At 39.5% G+C, this 15,621-nt stretch overlaps 1 protein-coding gene across 9 annotated transcripts in view; it reads left to right on the top strand.

Annotated features, from left to right (window-relative positions):
• LOC121314771 (FH1/FH2 domain-containing protein 3-like) overlaps positions 1 to 15,621 on the top strand; it is a 263,850-nt gene that overhangs the window by 223,786 nt on the left and 24,443 nt on the right. For all 9 annotated transcript variants that reach the window (XM_041248429.1, XM_041248428.1, XM_041248437.1 and 6 more), the window contains 3 exons: positions 3,205 to 3,416; positions 12,372 to 12,749; positions 13,074 to 13,966. In XM_041248429.1, the coding sequence (XP_041104363.1) occupies positions 3,205 to 3,416; positions 12,372 to 12,749; positions 13,074 to 13,966 (1,483 nt within the window). The remainder of the gene's footprint in view (positions 1 to 3,204; positions 3,417 to 12,371; positions 12,750 to 13,073; positions 13,967 to 15,621) is intronic.

Below are 15,621 nucleotides of genomic sequence, written 5' to 3'. Positions count from 1 at the left end.
TGTACAGTATGTATATAAAATATAATATATCATGCTTTATAGCATTAGTATTTGATCTTCTGTAACACTTCAAAATCCACTATAGTGCCTACACTGGTCCTGTTAACAGATAATCAGCTGTTAATAATTTACAAAAGAAAGTTGTAAATCCCTTAATAACACAGTTTAATATAGACCCTTACCATTGTGGGTGGTCAAACATATTGTATGAAACCTGACCTTAAAGCTATACTGATAACTGTATAATTGTTTTCAGGTTAGAAGCATGAGGTGCCAAAGCATTCTCCTGGCTGAGGAATGTTATGTTTTCTACTCACAATTTAAAAAGCATGCGTGTGCACACTGCACACCCACACACTTTGTATTGCAGAGATTTCATTCTAAACAGTAGAAGGTTCATTGGTTTACAGTGGAGTGCAAGTAATAAGCAGGATAACAAGGAGATGCACACTTTTCTGGTTGATACAGTTTGCTCACTGCTTGTATTCAGCACTGTGGTTTTTGTGCGTATCGGTGGAGGCAATTCAAATCCCAGCCCTCTGCAGTTGTCTCCAGTCACTTCTGGCCACACATAAACCGATCAGTTTTATATTAATCATTGATTTCCTGGTTGCAGTAACAGTCTGTAGTACAAAGTCAAGACACCCACAATCATGTCTCTTTCAAACTCTGAGAAATCGTTGTGACCGCCTGTTAGCAAACTCCTAAAGCACAGAAGCTATATGGCTCTATGGTATGGTAAATGTGGCAAAGCACCTGATTGAGCTCCTTGAATAATCCTGCGGCTAACCCTGTTATCTAATGGCAACAGGTCCAGCCTGAGCAAAGCAATGAAAAACACAGGTATCTATAGAATTTTGAGGGTTTGCAAACGCAGGGTACAAATATGAGTCTCCGAAAACAATGTTTATGTTGTTTTTCTAAAGATGATATCAGGGCTTTGCAGAAACACTCCTTCCTGCAGGTTAGGGCCACAGTGTGGAGTTCCTGACCTCAGTATCCTAATGCACAGGATGTAATGCCTCGTGTAGATCTAAACAGCAGAAATATTTGGAGTGTTTACAAACAGTGACATTGCTGCTGTGCAATCCAAACCAATTTCATTGTCCATTTAGTAAAATACTTTCATGTTCCTGACTCCACTGAAGAGGGAAAAATCTCTTCCTTCTGTTTTACATCAGATCACATATGTGAAGGAGACGACAGGTTTTAAAAACATATTTGCTTGAAATTGAACACACGCTAAAACCACACACAGAGAGACACAATAACTTTTCAATATTATTACATTCCCATAGCTATCTCACATTCTTTGCACTGCAGTGTCATGGAATACGCTGATTGGCTCAGCTATTATTGATATAAATAAACTGGGGCCTGCCAGTCTAGCGATATTGTGTAAAACTGGACAGGAACACCATATTTTAGTCGAATATATGTTGTGAAATATTTCAGTTCAAGCTTTGTCTATGGATGGAGATTAAGTGAAGTGGCACAGCAGGGATATCAACTTGCCTGCTGTACATTACCTTTCATCCATGGAGACTAGTGATGGTCTCATCCTGGACTCTGGGTTCCTTTGTGCTTTTGTGCGAATTTACCCATGCTTGCTGTACATAATCCAACATCTCAGAACTACCACATGATTCAACACAATTTTAAGTCGCTACTTGTGGAATTAATGGAAATAAGTGTTCAGGTTAGACTTCAGCTCTCATGCTGCTGTTTGAGTTTGAGACACCAGAGAGTAAAGGAGATACCAATAAAAGCAATTTGAGTAGGACAGCTGGGCAGCATTAACATGCTGATGGTTTGGAACTAGACATCAAGGCAGTGCCCCAAAGAAGGATCAGATTAGAAAGCAAAAAAGCTATAAATTGCAATATTCTCTTCACTAAATTCAAATAAAATCACCAACACCAATACTGTAAATTTCAACATGTCTTGTGCAAAATTAAATTGCTAAACTCGAACAACCAGCATTATGAGGATTTATAGCTTAAAATTCATGAAACCTATGTTCCCATAGCTTTAAAGCATGAATGCATTGTTAACTGCAGCCACTAAACTGTAGCAGAATAGACAGCATCTGTACAATGCAGGCCACCAGAACTTTAAGACATACAGAGCAAAATATAGGTGTCATGCCCTGTATATCGTGTTTAGGGAGAATAGGGTAAGGGGTGTAATTTCCTTTGGATAAGCACCAGATAAGCATACCCCTAGTTTTGTAAATTATATCAGTATCAGTATCTGTATATCTATATAGGTATGATTGTGTGTTAAATCAAATTAAATACAAATTTAAAGCCTTCCTCTTTTGAAGGGATTTTAATTGGGTTGTAGAAAAGAAGTCTGATTCTTTGATTTCCTTACAATTGCAATTATTATTATGGGACAAAGTAAGCAATGCAGACAAAAAAACATCTGGAAGAAATTCATATTTCAAGTTATTTTGGGTTTAATCTGTGAAGTACAAACGCAGGGTATGTGATTGGTAGCAGAGCTTAATAAACATTTAAGGAGCTCTGTCTGCCTAAATGTAAAACAGATGTATCTTTGTTCTTCTAAACAGACTTTGATGAATAAACTATATGTGACGTAAAGGCTGAGATGATTGGATATCAGGGAAAGCCTTTGGAGGCAGAGACCATTTCTTTAAGAATGTGGATAAAAAGAAAAGCTTCCGTTCTAGACGGGAGAATGGGAGAAGAGAATTAGTCTCGGTGTGCAGTATAGTGCAGGTCAAATATACCTGACAGGGGCTTGGGTGTGTCAATCATGCATTAATTCCAAGAGGTAATTCTCTTTAAATCTAATTGAAGACTGCTTGGAGTGAGTGGTGGTTCCCACAGAAACTCTGAAGACAAGAAAGGGGGAATTACACAACTGGGAGTGCATCTTGAAAAGGTGTAGGATGCTTTACTCCAGAGGTTCAGAACCCATGCATTGCAGCAGATAGATTTCTACTGGATGTGTGAGGCAGTGGGGGCGGGGGGCGGTTATTGATCGCACAGTGACTAGACAGCAGACATGCAGTAGCATTGGACAGTTATTATCAAACAGTTTGGTGATTTGTGTGTAGTTGGATGTCGTGAAGGGAAGATCTATAGATTTCCTTTAGGACATTGGCTGGCAAAGTGGACTTTCTTTCTATGTGAGTTTCAATTCACCACGCTGAGAAAATGCGAATTGCCTTTTCAGGTACAAGAATGTGGAAAGGTTAGCAGCGGAGGAGTACGAGAAGGAAAGGAGCCGCACAGTGCCAAGGGGGCGGAGCGAGCTGACCCTCAACCTGAGCACCCACACTGCGTCCACCTCACCTGTCCACAGGTGTGTCACCCCCTCCTCAGCTGAGTCCCAGGAGGAGCCAGAGACACCGTCCACTCTCTACGAATCCCCCAAGCCAGCAGAAGGTAACGAGTTTTTTTTTTCTATTCCTTCATCTGTTTATTTGTGTATTTTTCAATAAATAATTAAGGAAAAGATCATAAATTGATGCGAATGTCATTGGAATTCATTACAGAATCACTTATTTATACTTCAGATACTAAGATAGAACAATTGAAATGTAATATCTCATGCTTAAGTAGCATTAACAGTACTTTATTATCGGGTTTGTAGATTCAGAAGCCAAACAGATATATGAACTAGTCTAATGTGCTATTAGTGTATTAGTTTTAAAAAAAAAAACGTGGTTGTTCAGCTTGCTCACCATTATCAATTACTTTTGCCACTGTGTAAGAACCCATAATGTCAGCTGTAGGTACAGTACATTGTTTATCAGCTCCACAAAGCCAACAAAGATCTGTAGGATCTTTGCTGTTTTGCAGTTGTTAACAATCTGCCAACTACTGTAGATCACCATTATTACCACTACACTGGTATTTTCCACATATTAAAGTCAGTTTCATTCCAACCACAGCAAATGGGCATTAAATTGGTTTTACTGTAATTACAGATTAGCTGCACTGTAACTGTGGCACACTGTAATTGGAAATGAATGTCACTGTGCTGGAAGTACAGTGCTCCCTCGCTAGAAGGCTCTCGGTTATAATACACCTCAGATATAACGCTGCTACAGCATGTCCCACAATTCCTTATAATAGAGAGTCATGCAGTATTTCTGCAGTAAGTACAGCACCGGTGTTGTTCAAACTGTAAAGAACTTCTCAGTCTAACTTCCGTTTCTGTCTCCCTCTTAAACCGAAGAAAAGCTGCGCTGGCACTTTATAACACAGACATCTTATTCAGCATTAATTTTATAACTAAATAAATATTAGTCCTCTTACGGGGTTACCTTTCCTAATATATTTACATTTTTGCTGTAAGAGGAGCTGTGGTTTTCTCCAGGAGACGAGGCGCTTCAGCTTCGCTTCAGCCCTTCTCTGGCAGCCGAACCTGGGACGAGCCCGTTCCCTCTTCCCCTCTCCAGACCTGCTGTCCTTCTCACACTTGGTTTGCTTGTCTGTAATTTCGAACTGAACTCCCGAATGCCATTTAGCCAGACTATTTATAGTTTAAAAACTGCTAAAATGATCAGCAAGTGGGAATGTTACCTTTTTTGTTTTGTAAAAAATATAGCGCTGATTACACGGTAGTTTATGTGTGGTTAATTCACGGAAAGTTCAATTGTTGCTTCAATTGTGCATTATAGAGAGGAAGTTATTTTATTTTTTATTTTATCAGATGTGTGATGTTGTGTGTCCTGCGGCGCCTCCCCCCCCCCCCCCCCCCCCCCCCCCGTCCCATTTTTAATGCTCTTTGGTTATAACGCTTTTGTATCCTCGAGACCCGTGTTACAGCGAGGGAGCACTGTATATACAATCGCAGTAACTGCCTTTGTTGCTGCCGTTAATTAGTGTATATGTCCAATGTCTATGCACCTCCACTGCAATTAAAGCATTATTGTTTTTTTTTAGATTTGTTACACCTGTTTAACTAATTTAACTAAAATGGCATTTTACACTGCATTATAGTCACCATCACACATACACACACACACACACACAGGTCTCTAAAAAGCAAAATATTCAGAACTGTGGCTCCTAGTTCCATAGAATTGCATAAAATTGTTCTGTCAGCAAAGGGTTTTCACTATTTAACAAGTGACTATCTATGATTACAAACAGGACTGTCTTTAATAAAAGCAGTTAGAGAAACATGCTGGCATGACCCTTCAATATACTGGGTAATTGTTTTACAAATTCAAGTGTAGCTGTGTAGTTTAGATTTAGTACATTTTCTTTTTCAACTGCCTTGCAACTAACATCAGCCACCAACATATCCCATCAACAACAGACATTCCTATTGCATATGTTTAAAATAAAAACATGAAGTGCCTAGCAAACAGCATTGGTTGCTTTCTGGTATAAATTTCCTATTTCAGACACATACAGTATATTCAACCATAGATCTCAATATAATATATAATTATAGCGTAACCTTATCGCTTTTGTTACATCATCTGTTTATCACAGTTTGCCTTTCCGATGAGATTCCTAGTCCTGCTGTGTCTTAAAGAGTAGAGCCAGATTCCTAGGATTTGCACAGTTGTATTAAAGTCATCTTTGTGAACAGTTTCATTTCGGGGGTTTAATTAAGATAGTGTAATGCAGTTCCAGTAATGTTATTGTAGTGTCTATTAATTATTTGTATTCATTTGAAATGACAGGTAATATAAAATATAATAAAAGCATTGATATGTTTAGCAGCAAAGGTTTTTGAATAACCGTCACAGGGGTTTTTCATTTCTTTAGCTTCAAATTAATACCAAGAAGACTCCTTTATCTTTTAATTCCTAGTGCTTTAACTTTAAGTTCAGATTTTGGAATGCTTTACCAGAAGAACTCCCCTAGATTAAATGGAGATACACATCAGTTTTTTTGGAGGTTTTTTTTTTACATTTAGAGGAAACAGCTCTTATGGGTTTTCTATCAATTTGGTGATAAGATGGAACATTTCAGGGTTTTGATGGCAGATATACTGTAGATAAAGCCACAAGCCAAGGTTTTGTCTGAATTGCGGTACAGCCAAGGAGTAGCTTGAGCAGCTTAATAAAAGGTGAACAAAAGAAGGCCTTTTTTTTCTTCTAATATACTGCTTGGTTGCTGAGCAACATTTACTGTTTGTGTAGTAGGTATGATTTACCATAGAGCCACCCATGGAGGACTGGGCTAGAAGCTGTATCAGGTCAGAAGTGAAGTCAGCTCAGCATAGACCACTGGGTTTGGCCCAATTTCCAAATGTAGAGGCTTCTGTTGCTGCTGTGGTACAGGTGCCTAAAATAGCACTCCTGACCAAGGATGATAGCTGCCTTAACAAACAGTGTTGGGTCTCGGAGGTGATTCTGAAGCACGCTTATTCAGCCCGTTCATTCACCGCAAGGCTGGGTAACTACAACAGAATACTGGTAGCCTACCAGGCATTTTGTTGAAGTTGCGTTCAGAGAATCATAGACCATCACCACAGTAGCTAGAGGAGCTGTGTTTGGTCAACAAAAACCTTCCCTTTGTCTCCAAAATGAACGGCAGGCTGTGGGCAGGAACCTGGCTGCTTTGATAGCCGCACATGCCTGATGTGGATAAAAAAACTGCTGTTAGATGCCCCCATTACAACAGGGCATACCTTTGATCCTGCAGTGGATGAGATGCTACAGCACTGTCACCGCGCATGGAAGTCCACAAAGGAGCTGGTGTGTCTGCTTTCCAAGTGACCAACCCCAGTGCACAAACCAGTGGCAAACTGTTGCCGAGGCAACTTTTATGTGCCTTCCCATCACTCGCCATGCTCTTATGGTGCTCTTAGTAGCCCTTTATTGGCCCAGGAGACTCTGGTTTTCAGCCCTGATGCAGCTCCTGAACAGCCAGCCATGAAGACTGCCTACATGCCGCGACCTGCTCAGACAGTTCCTCATGGTATCCTGACCCACAGAGCCTACAGCTCAGAGTTTGGCCCCTGAATGGCTCCATTAAAACCATCTGGGTCTGTCTAATAGGGTCATTGACACCCTGCAAATAGCCAGAGCAGCGTCCATGTGTTCCCAGTACAGATACAAGTGGGACAACTTTCAGACGTGGTGCCTGCCTTGGGGTTTTTACCCTCACTACCTGTCCCATGGCAGTTATACTGCAATTTTTGCAGGACCTGTTTGACAAGGGGAAATCCCACTCTACGTTAAATGTCTATCTGGCAGCTATTTCAGCTTGCCATGTCAAGGTTGACTCGGTCTCGCCAGGAGCTCACTATGTGGTGGGACAATTTTTTTAAAAAGAGTTGGCGGCTTCGGCCACCTATGATGGATATTGTTCCTCACTGGAGGCTTAAAACAGTTCTTGATACACTTGCATTCAGCTGAGCTGAAATTTTTATTGCTCAAACCTTCTTTCTTGCTTCCAACACCTCTGCAAAGTGGGTGAGTGAAATGCAGGCATTTGCAATTGCGAAAACCTGCTTAATTTTTGCAGAAGCCAGGATAAAGTCTACGCTTTGTACAAATTCTGCTTTTTGCTGAAAACTATCTTGGCATTTCATGTCAACCAGCCTGTGGAATTGGAGGTTTTCCATCCACCTCCTTTCCAGTCCATACACTCTGCCCTGTGCGGGCCCTAGCGTATTATGTTAACAGGACGAAAAGTTGGAGGCAGTCCAACAATTTCTTGTCTGTTACGGGGTGAAATCCGATGGTCAAGCCCTTTCTAAACAGAGGCTGTCCAAATGGATAACAGACACAGTCAGGAATGCATAGAAGTGAGCCAACTTGCCCTCTCCAGAAAACCTCACTGCCCATTCCACCAGAGGCATGGCAACTTCGTGGTCTTTATTCCAGGGTGCATCTGTCACAGACATTTGCAATGCAGCAGTGTGGGCTACTCCCCATACATTTACAAGGTTCTATAGAGTAAGTCTCTTGGATCCACAAAACCCTTGCTTTGGAACTAGAGTATTAAGGACGGCTTCAGGGTTGATCCTTATAACATAGACACAGAGGTGAGTTTCTCCCTCAGTTTTTTAGCCCTAGCTATTTGTTACTGGGATTCCTAATGGTAGCGTGCAAGGTAGCCTTTGGCTTACCCTTGTAGCATTGCAGTTGTTCTGTAATATTGCCTTGCGACAGCTTGGGTATGCTCACGCAGTAAGTAATGGTTACATTTTGTTCTTGATAGGGAACCCTGGTTCCCTGAAATAGAAATGTAACCATTAACCTTTAAGGTCACTATGTCCATGATAGCAGCAGGCTTGAAGGAAAAATGATGCTGAGATTTGTGTATGCAGTCTATTTATGCCCTCAGAGGTGGGCATGACTGCATCACAGGCTCTGTGAGTGGCTTTGATACATCGATCCAGGTTTCAGGGTGTTTTAGGAGATAAACACCCATATGGTAATGATTACATTTCTATTTCAGGAAACCAGGGTTATGATAATAACCTAATGTTTTGAAACTTGTCTCAATGACAATATAGAAATAAGAAACATGTCACCTTTCCTTTCATCTCCCTGCTTCTCTCTGTTTCTCATTTGCACAGTCTTGCAGCTTTGGGAACCAATATTAAAAGGATAAATAAGATGATTAGCATCAACTTCTAAGAATAATATATTTGGCAGCTAACTCCATTAAATGTAACTGCTTTGTGTACCACTTTGATGGACCTTTTCTATTAATGAAATCCATTCTGGTTAGCAGCCCCTTTCCTCATGTACAGATGGACCAGATGTGGATTTTGTATCTTCAGAGCCAAGAGACATCTGCATTGTTTTCATCTACCATGACAGAAGAAACCCATGGGAAGTCTACAGTAAACAGAACTTGAATACATCTCTGAGTAGAAACCTGGTATTATTAGTTATTAAAGAAACTTTCTCATTAGTGATTTTGTGGTTTTAAGATTAGTTAAAAAAAGGAAAAAAAAGAACCTACTCATTAAAAGAAGAGATGTAATGTCTTTAAAAGCAATAGATAAAAGCCACCAGCTGTGTATGATTTTTTTGCACATCACTAGGTACTGTATGACCCAGCCAATAGTGAAAGTCTTAGCAGGATTTTGAAGCTTTCGTCACTTAATCAGCCATTTGGTTTTGTTTTTTTTGTTTGTTTTTCTTTTTTTAAAAGTGAATTTTGAATTTAAGTTCCTATTTCAGCTAGATATAAATAACGATATATGTTGAATTAAGTAAATAAGCCATTGTTTGAAAAGCTAAATACATTTGTACAGTGATTATGCATTTATAATAATTTACCATGTTTTATATGTAAATACAGAATGTGGTCACGAGGAGCCTGTTGTACTAAACGGATCTGATCCTGGTTCCAGGCTCGCATCTTGGTCTTATGTTGTATTGGGTTACACTAAAAGGATCAGAGCTGGTCTTGAGCTCAGTTTTGGCTCAAAATCTGATCCAATTTTGATCTTGCTTCAGACCAAGATCAGAGTGGGATCAGAGCTTCATTGAACATTTTATAAATGGAGAAATTAAATGTTTTTAGTTTTGAACAAAGAAATAAACAAAATAATGTAATTCCTCCATTTAAAACTCAGATCTGATTCCAATCTGATCCTGCTACAGTTGATGGTTGCGAATTAAACAAATGAAACTGTAATATATATTAAACAACAGAGATGTTTGACATACACCGTCATAATGTGTAAAGGAAACTCTTTACAATTGCTAACATAATTTTTAAATAAGCACCCTGTATTTAGATCATTTATCGACATAACAGTAACTTAATAAACTTTTCAAATATGTTCAGGATTTCACAGAAATATTTCCCTCAGACTATTATGTGAAAACGAAGGTACTTTACTGTTTTAGAAAACATTAACATTATCTAAGTAAAGGTGCATGTAAAAGCCATAAGTACTCTATTAAGAAAATATCGCTGTATAGAAAACACTTAGTCAGGTCTATAATATATCATGGCCTAATAGAGTAGACCTGACTGAGTAACGAAGCCTCATAACTAAATATTATTACACACATTTTGTGTGTTGACAAAGTCTCCCCCTGTCCGCGACATTTTTCTAGTGGCAGCTATCATTAGCCCTTGATTCAATCTGCTCAAAATGTGTTGATGATTTCCCCTGAACCGGTGCTGCAGCAGCTGTTTGTGTGCTTGGTGGCTAACTTACTGCTGTAAAGAATACAGCATTGTGAGTGTATCCATCAGAAAATGCGCACGACCATGAACGCTAACATTTATTATAAACGTTTTAGAAGTTAAAAAAAACAACAGCCAGATATTAACATACTCTGTTTCTAAAAGCATTGGATTGTTTTTATTATTATTATAAATGTAGTAGTTGCTTCTAATAGTTTCCAGTATGGACAGGATTATGTTGTTTTAAATGAAGCGTACTTGATATTCTGACATTTAGAATCTTTAAACGCTGTGCCGTGAATATTTGCTTCTCATTGGTCAGTTTCCGTAGTTACAGCATGTGCAGCGCCAGAATCAGATAAAAAATTCAGATCAGTGGAGTGTGCTCATGATCCGTTTAGTACAACGCCTTCTCAAGATTCGGGTCCAGGGAGCCAGGGCCCGATCCTTTTTTTTTTTTTTATCTTGTTAGTACAACCAGCCCCAGTAGCTTCCACCCACACATAAAACAATTAACGTTTTCATTCTTTACAGTGTTCACACCTAAAAGACATTATCTGTTTTTACTTTCAAAGACAATACATAGCTTTAAAACATGTAGATTCCTGTCAAGAGTTATGACATTGTTGATCCCTGTTGAAGCTTTGACAATCCCAGTGAAAGCTTTCCTGAACTGTTGATTTAGGAAAGGTTTTTTTTTCCACATATACTGTATTTTACATTTTTTTTTCATGAAGCTGTTGATTTATATAGAAAAGTGGTGGGAGATAAAGGAAGAACATGCTGGAAACACATGTGAAATTAAACCGTTGCGATACCAACTGAGACTAGCAAGACAATATGAATAAGGCCTCTGCTGCTTCTAAACAGATTATCCCTTATAAAAGAATATCACAGTAATTATGCATGGTAGTTCTGCAGTTGACCCATGCTTTCCCAATGCTATACTATGTATTACCATAGTTTGGTTTGCCATATGATTTACCATGTCTCTGTGGGCTTAACAATGCTTACCAAAACCATGTTGGTCAAAAAGTTTTAGAGACGGAGCACAGTAGGTTAAGTGACTTGCTCAGGGTCACACAGTGAGTCAGTGGCTGATACAGACAGACGATTATAATCCTGATGCAATATTCTTTAATAGTTTTTAGCACTGTAGCACTTTTCTTATGCCAAGCTGCCAAAAAAACACTGTTCCCTACATTGTGTTGTGTGATATGGGTACAGGTGTTGTGTCCAATGTTGTAAAAATGAATCCGTTTATGTCATCATTGGTGTATTTTTTTCAGCTTCCATGTAATGCTCAGAAAAAGAGAATACATACAATAATTGTAATATTAGGATGCTACAGCCATATATATGAAAAAAAAGTTTTTATTATGGCCAGCTTGTAACAGATGTACTGCTGTTGTTGAAATCTTTCGTTATAGCTTTGAATGATGCCATCTGTCCAGTGCTGTTGTGTGTCCCTGTGAAAATGCTGCATTCTGTTATTTTATGCTAATGTACACTTGTTAGTGTCAGCTACTGTACAGGGCACTTTATGACCGGTGATAGTTTTCCAAAAATCTTGTTGCTCAAGTTTCATAGCTTTATGGTTAATGTTTTGTTTTGTTTTTTTCAGAGCACCATTACATGTGTCACACCTCAAAATGAAATATTTTGTTTTATTATATTTTTAATACAGCAACAGACTTACAAGGCTACTAAATCAATTTAACTCTGATAAACACTGAAGAAGTTTTACACAAGGTACATTTACAATATGGCATTGAAATATCCACAGCTGAAGAACCTCTGGAACAGATTCCTAGTGGGTGTGGGTATTCATGACTTTATTGTATGTGGCAAAACACATAATAATACACACTTTAAACATGTATATGTAACTTCAATCAAAAAGTCTGCAAGCCAATTGTCTGAAATCTACAGGAACTCTCTCAATAGGGGGGATCCAGCAGTGTGGGTGACTAAAAGAATACCAGAGGTGTTATGGAAAAAGTTCAAAGCAATACTATCATTATGAATCAGAAAAAAGTGTTTCTTCGGAACCATAAAATAAAAAAAAAAAAACGAAGTAATAAAAACATTAGGGCCACATTTTATTGGACTTAAGAGCTACCTCAATGTGGGAGAAATAACACATGGGTGGTGATAATCTAATTTACACAATCATTTTAAAAAGGGGCCTTATCTTTAAAAAAGTGGGTGAAGAAACCACTTGCCTTACATAAAAAGTGCAAATCACTTTTTTCTTTTTTTCATCCATAGTATTTATCAGCGAACCAGAGCCTGAACCAGATCTAGAACCAAACACAGAAATCGAAACAGCCCAGGAGCAGTCGACAGAACTTGAAACAGAACTCAAAGAGGAGTCGGCACCCAAACAGGAAGTGGCACAAGAGGTTGAACAGGAAGCAGAGGCCCAAAAGGAGGAGGTGGAGTCTCAGGACGTGACGGGATTAGAGCTAGAAGCAGAGCAGGGACCAGAACGAGAGCCAGCGGACAACACTCTCCTCAGCGAGAAAGAGAGGCAGAATGAGGAAGTGAATGAGAAGGACAACTGTTCAGCCTCCAGCATCTCTTCTGCCAGCAGCACTTTAGAGAGAGAGGAGAGGGAGGACAAGCTAACCAGCGACAATGAGACTGGTAAGGAAAAGGGGTTTGGTCTTGAAAAAAATACATTCTTATAGGTAGTTAACCATGAAGAGAATGCATTCATCCTAGAAAGACAAATTACAACACACTTTTATTGCAGGCAGTCAAAAACAGGTATAAAGTAGTAATTACAAATTAAAATAACATAAACACAACTGAAACAGAGAGGGGTAAAAATATCTAAATATCTAGATACAGGTGTATGTAATCTTATTTTAAACAAACATAGATTTGTCTGTTTAACAAGATTTCACACATAGATTTGTGGTCTTCTTATTTATATATTGATTTGTTCTTCTTTTTCCCTCACACCAGGTCCATGGGCACAGTGCATTAAGGATGTTGATGTGAACGAGCAGTGCAGCAAAATCCTCAACAGTAAGCTGTTCATGTTGGACATGTTGTATGCCCAGAACAAGAAGTCACAGGATGAAGAGGAGGAGGAGGAAGAGAAGAAAGAACAGGTGGAGGACAAGGAGAAAGAAGAGAGTGAAGAGTCAGTGGCCAGTCTGGCCAGCAGGATCTCCATCCTGCAAGCCAACAAGCAAACCAACGAGGAGAACACCATGAAGGACATGGAGCACCTGGACAACCAAGGGAGCGTCAAGGCTTTTGCTGAGAAGTTCAATAGCAGGGAGCTGGTCAAGATCATTGGCCCCTCTGAGAGTGTGGTCAGCGAGAAGCAGCCAGAGAAACCACCAGCGCCACCCAAGAAAGAGTCTGATTACATTTGGGATCAACTCATGGCCAGCCCACGGGAGCTGAAGATCAAAGACATGGACTTCACAGACTTGGGGGATGAAGATGACCAAGATATTTTGGATATGGACAGTTTTGTGGGCTCGGGGGATCAGATACTTCCTCCGCCCCCCCCTCTACCATCTTTTATGGCCTTACCACCCCCACCACCTCTTTTTGGCTGCCCACCACCGCCCCCTATCCCTGGCGTCATGGCGCCACCTCCCCCACCCTTCATTGTCCCCCAGCACATCGGTTCTCCGCAGCTTCCGCGGGGTGAGCCCTCCTTCCAGAAAAAGAAGAAGACTATTCGGTTGTTTTGGAATGAGGTTCGTCCTATGGACTGGCAGTACAAAACTCATAAATGCTGTAGAGACTCCCTGTGGTCTAAGCTGGAGCCCATCAAGTTAGACACCTCCAAGCTGGAGCACCTCTTTGAAACCAAGTCTAAGGAACTGCCAATCACTAAGGTAAGATATAAAAGACAAAATTGGAAAAAAGTTGTGTTTGGTCGGATGGATTTGTGGATTTACATTAAAGGAAAAATGCCATGAATATTGGTACTTTGTAGCTTGTGTAACAGGGTGGAGGCCGGGCACGAACCAGCAACCCAGCACACTGCAATCGAGCATCGAGCCGGGCTCCTTTGCATTCGTGGTTTTAGAGCTTTTAACCTCATCTCATCTCACCAACAGGAGACAGGACAGACTCTAGCACAGTGCATTACACAGCATCCCATCTCACCGACAGGGCACAGGACAGAATGTGGAGCACCGTGCATTACACAGCACTGTCCATTACACTTGTCAATTTCTGTCTTCTCCAGGCTGTGGAATGGTTTAAAAAAAAACAAAAAAAAAAAAACAGTGGCCAATGAACAGCAGATTGTCAACTAAATTAATCTTGACCATGTTATCTACAGCTTTTAATAGTTTTCCCATTGCATAAAATGTGTCTATCTTCAAAAACATTTTTTTTCATTTAAAACATTACTGTAGTATACTCTAAGCCCAATAACTTGCATGTCTTTGAAGTGTTTCAATGGGTTACTGTTCATAATTCAGTTTCCTGCAGTGTACCCTATTTGTCTTCCACATGTGCTGTCACTTAGTCCTTGGAGTTAGAGAGACACATGTTTCTGTGACCTTTTAAAGAACATTTGGATTTGATTGTGTCATTTGGACTTCATTCAACCAGTGTCATTATGTGTTACTTTTTCAGCCCATTGAAAAAGTACATATCTAAAACAGATGAAATAAAATTTAGGTCACCCTTCCCCCCTTCAAAAATGATGAGGAGGAATGGACCTAATAAAAAATATAAAATAAAGCTCACTCAAAGATTTATTTAAAGCTTATGCGCTTTGTGCAGTGACCTCCCAATGCATCACAAGATATTGTAAAAGTGCTTCCACTTTAATATAAACATAAAGTCAATTAAAAATGTGATGGTGAAAATTTGGAAAACACAGCTATAATCTGGTGGATTAATGATGGTTTAATGCTGGATTAAGCAAAAGACAGGACTGTTGACCAGCATGAGTGCCTTTCATTACCTGGTGTGCTGCTCCCCAGTTTAAAATGCTCTCCCTTTAAAAACACCCAAGAGTCTTCTCGTCTGTGTTATACTGCTTTCAGTAGATGCTGCTTCATTAAAGATTGTCAGAGTTCTGATTAGCTAACTTACATCACAGATAAGACTATGCAACAGCTTATGTTGCTGTTTTATGTTAAAACTGTGGCATTAAAAATGGCATTGTTCTGTTGTAGGCCAGGTTTCACAGCTCATTGGTTCCAACACTGGACATCTGGGGGAATTTTTTATTTATTTATTTCCAAAGAAAGACCCTTAAAGAATAAGGAAATTATTGTGTTACAAGCCCCCACGTGTTGCTACAACTGTTTAAATAACGTACCTGTAATTTTTTCTTTTTTATTGTTAGCATCCTGACAACTTTTTGCACTTATAACTTTAAGGCTGCTCTAGTGCACTGGGGTTTGAGACCTGTCTTTCTAAATCACTGCAATGAACATAACAAGTGCTCTGGCTTTTGTGTTCCATACCACATCATGGATCGTTATTGCCGTGTTACCTGTTTGACAATGTGGGCAATAATAACACTATC

This window comes from Polyodon spathula, chromosome 4, assembly GCF_017654505.1.
Source record: "Polyodon spathula isolate WHYD16114869_AA chromosome 4, ASM1765450v1, whole genome shotgun sequence".
Taxonomy (NCBI): Eukaryota; Metazoa; Chordata; class Actinopteri; order Acipenseriformes; family Polyodontidae; genus Polyodon; species Polyodon spathula.
The sequence above is the reverse complement of the archived record's forward strand: the minus strand, read 5'-3'. Positions and strand labels throughout refer to the sequence as shown.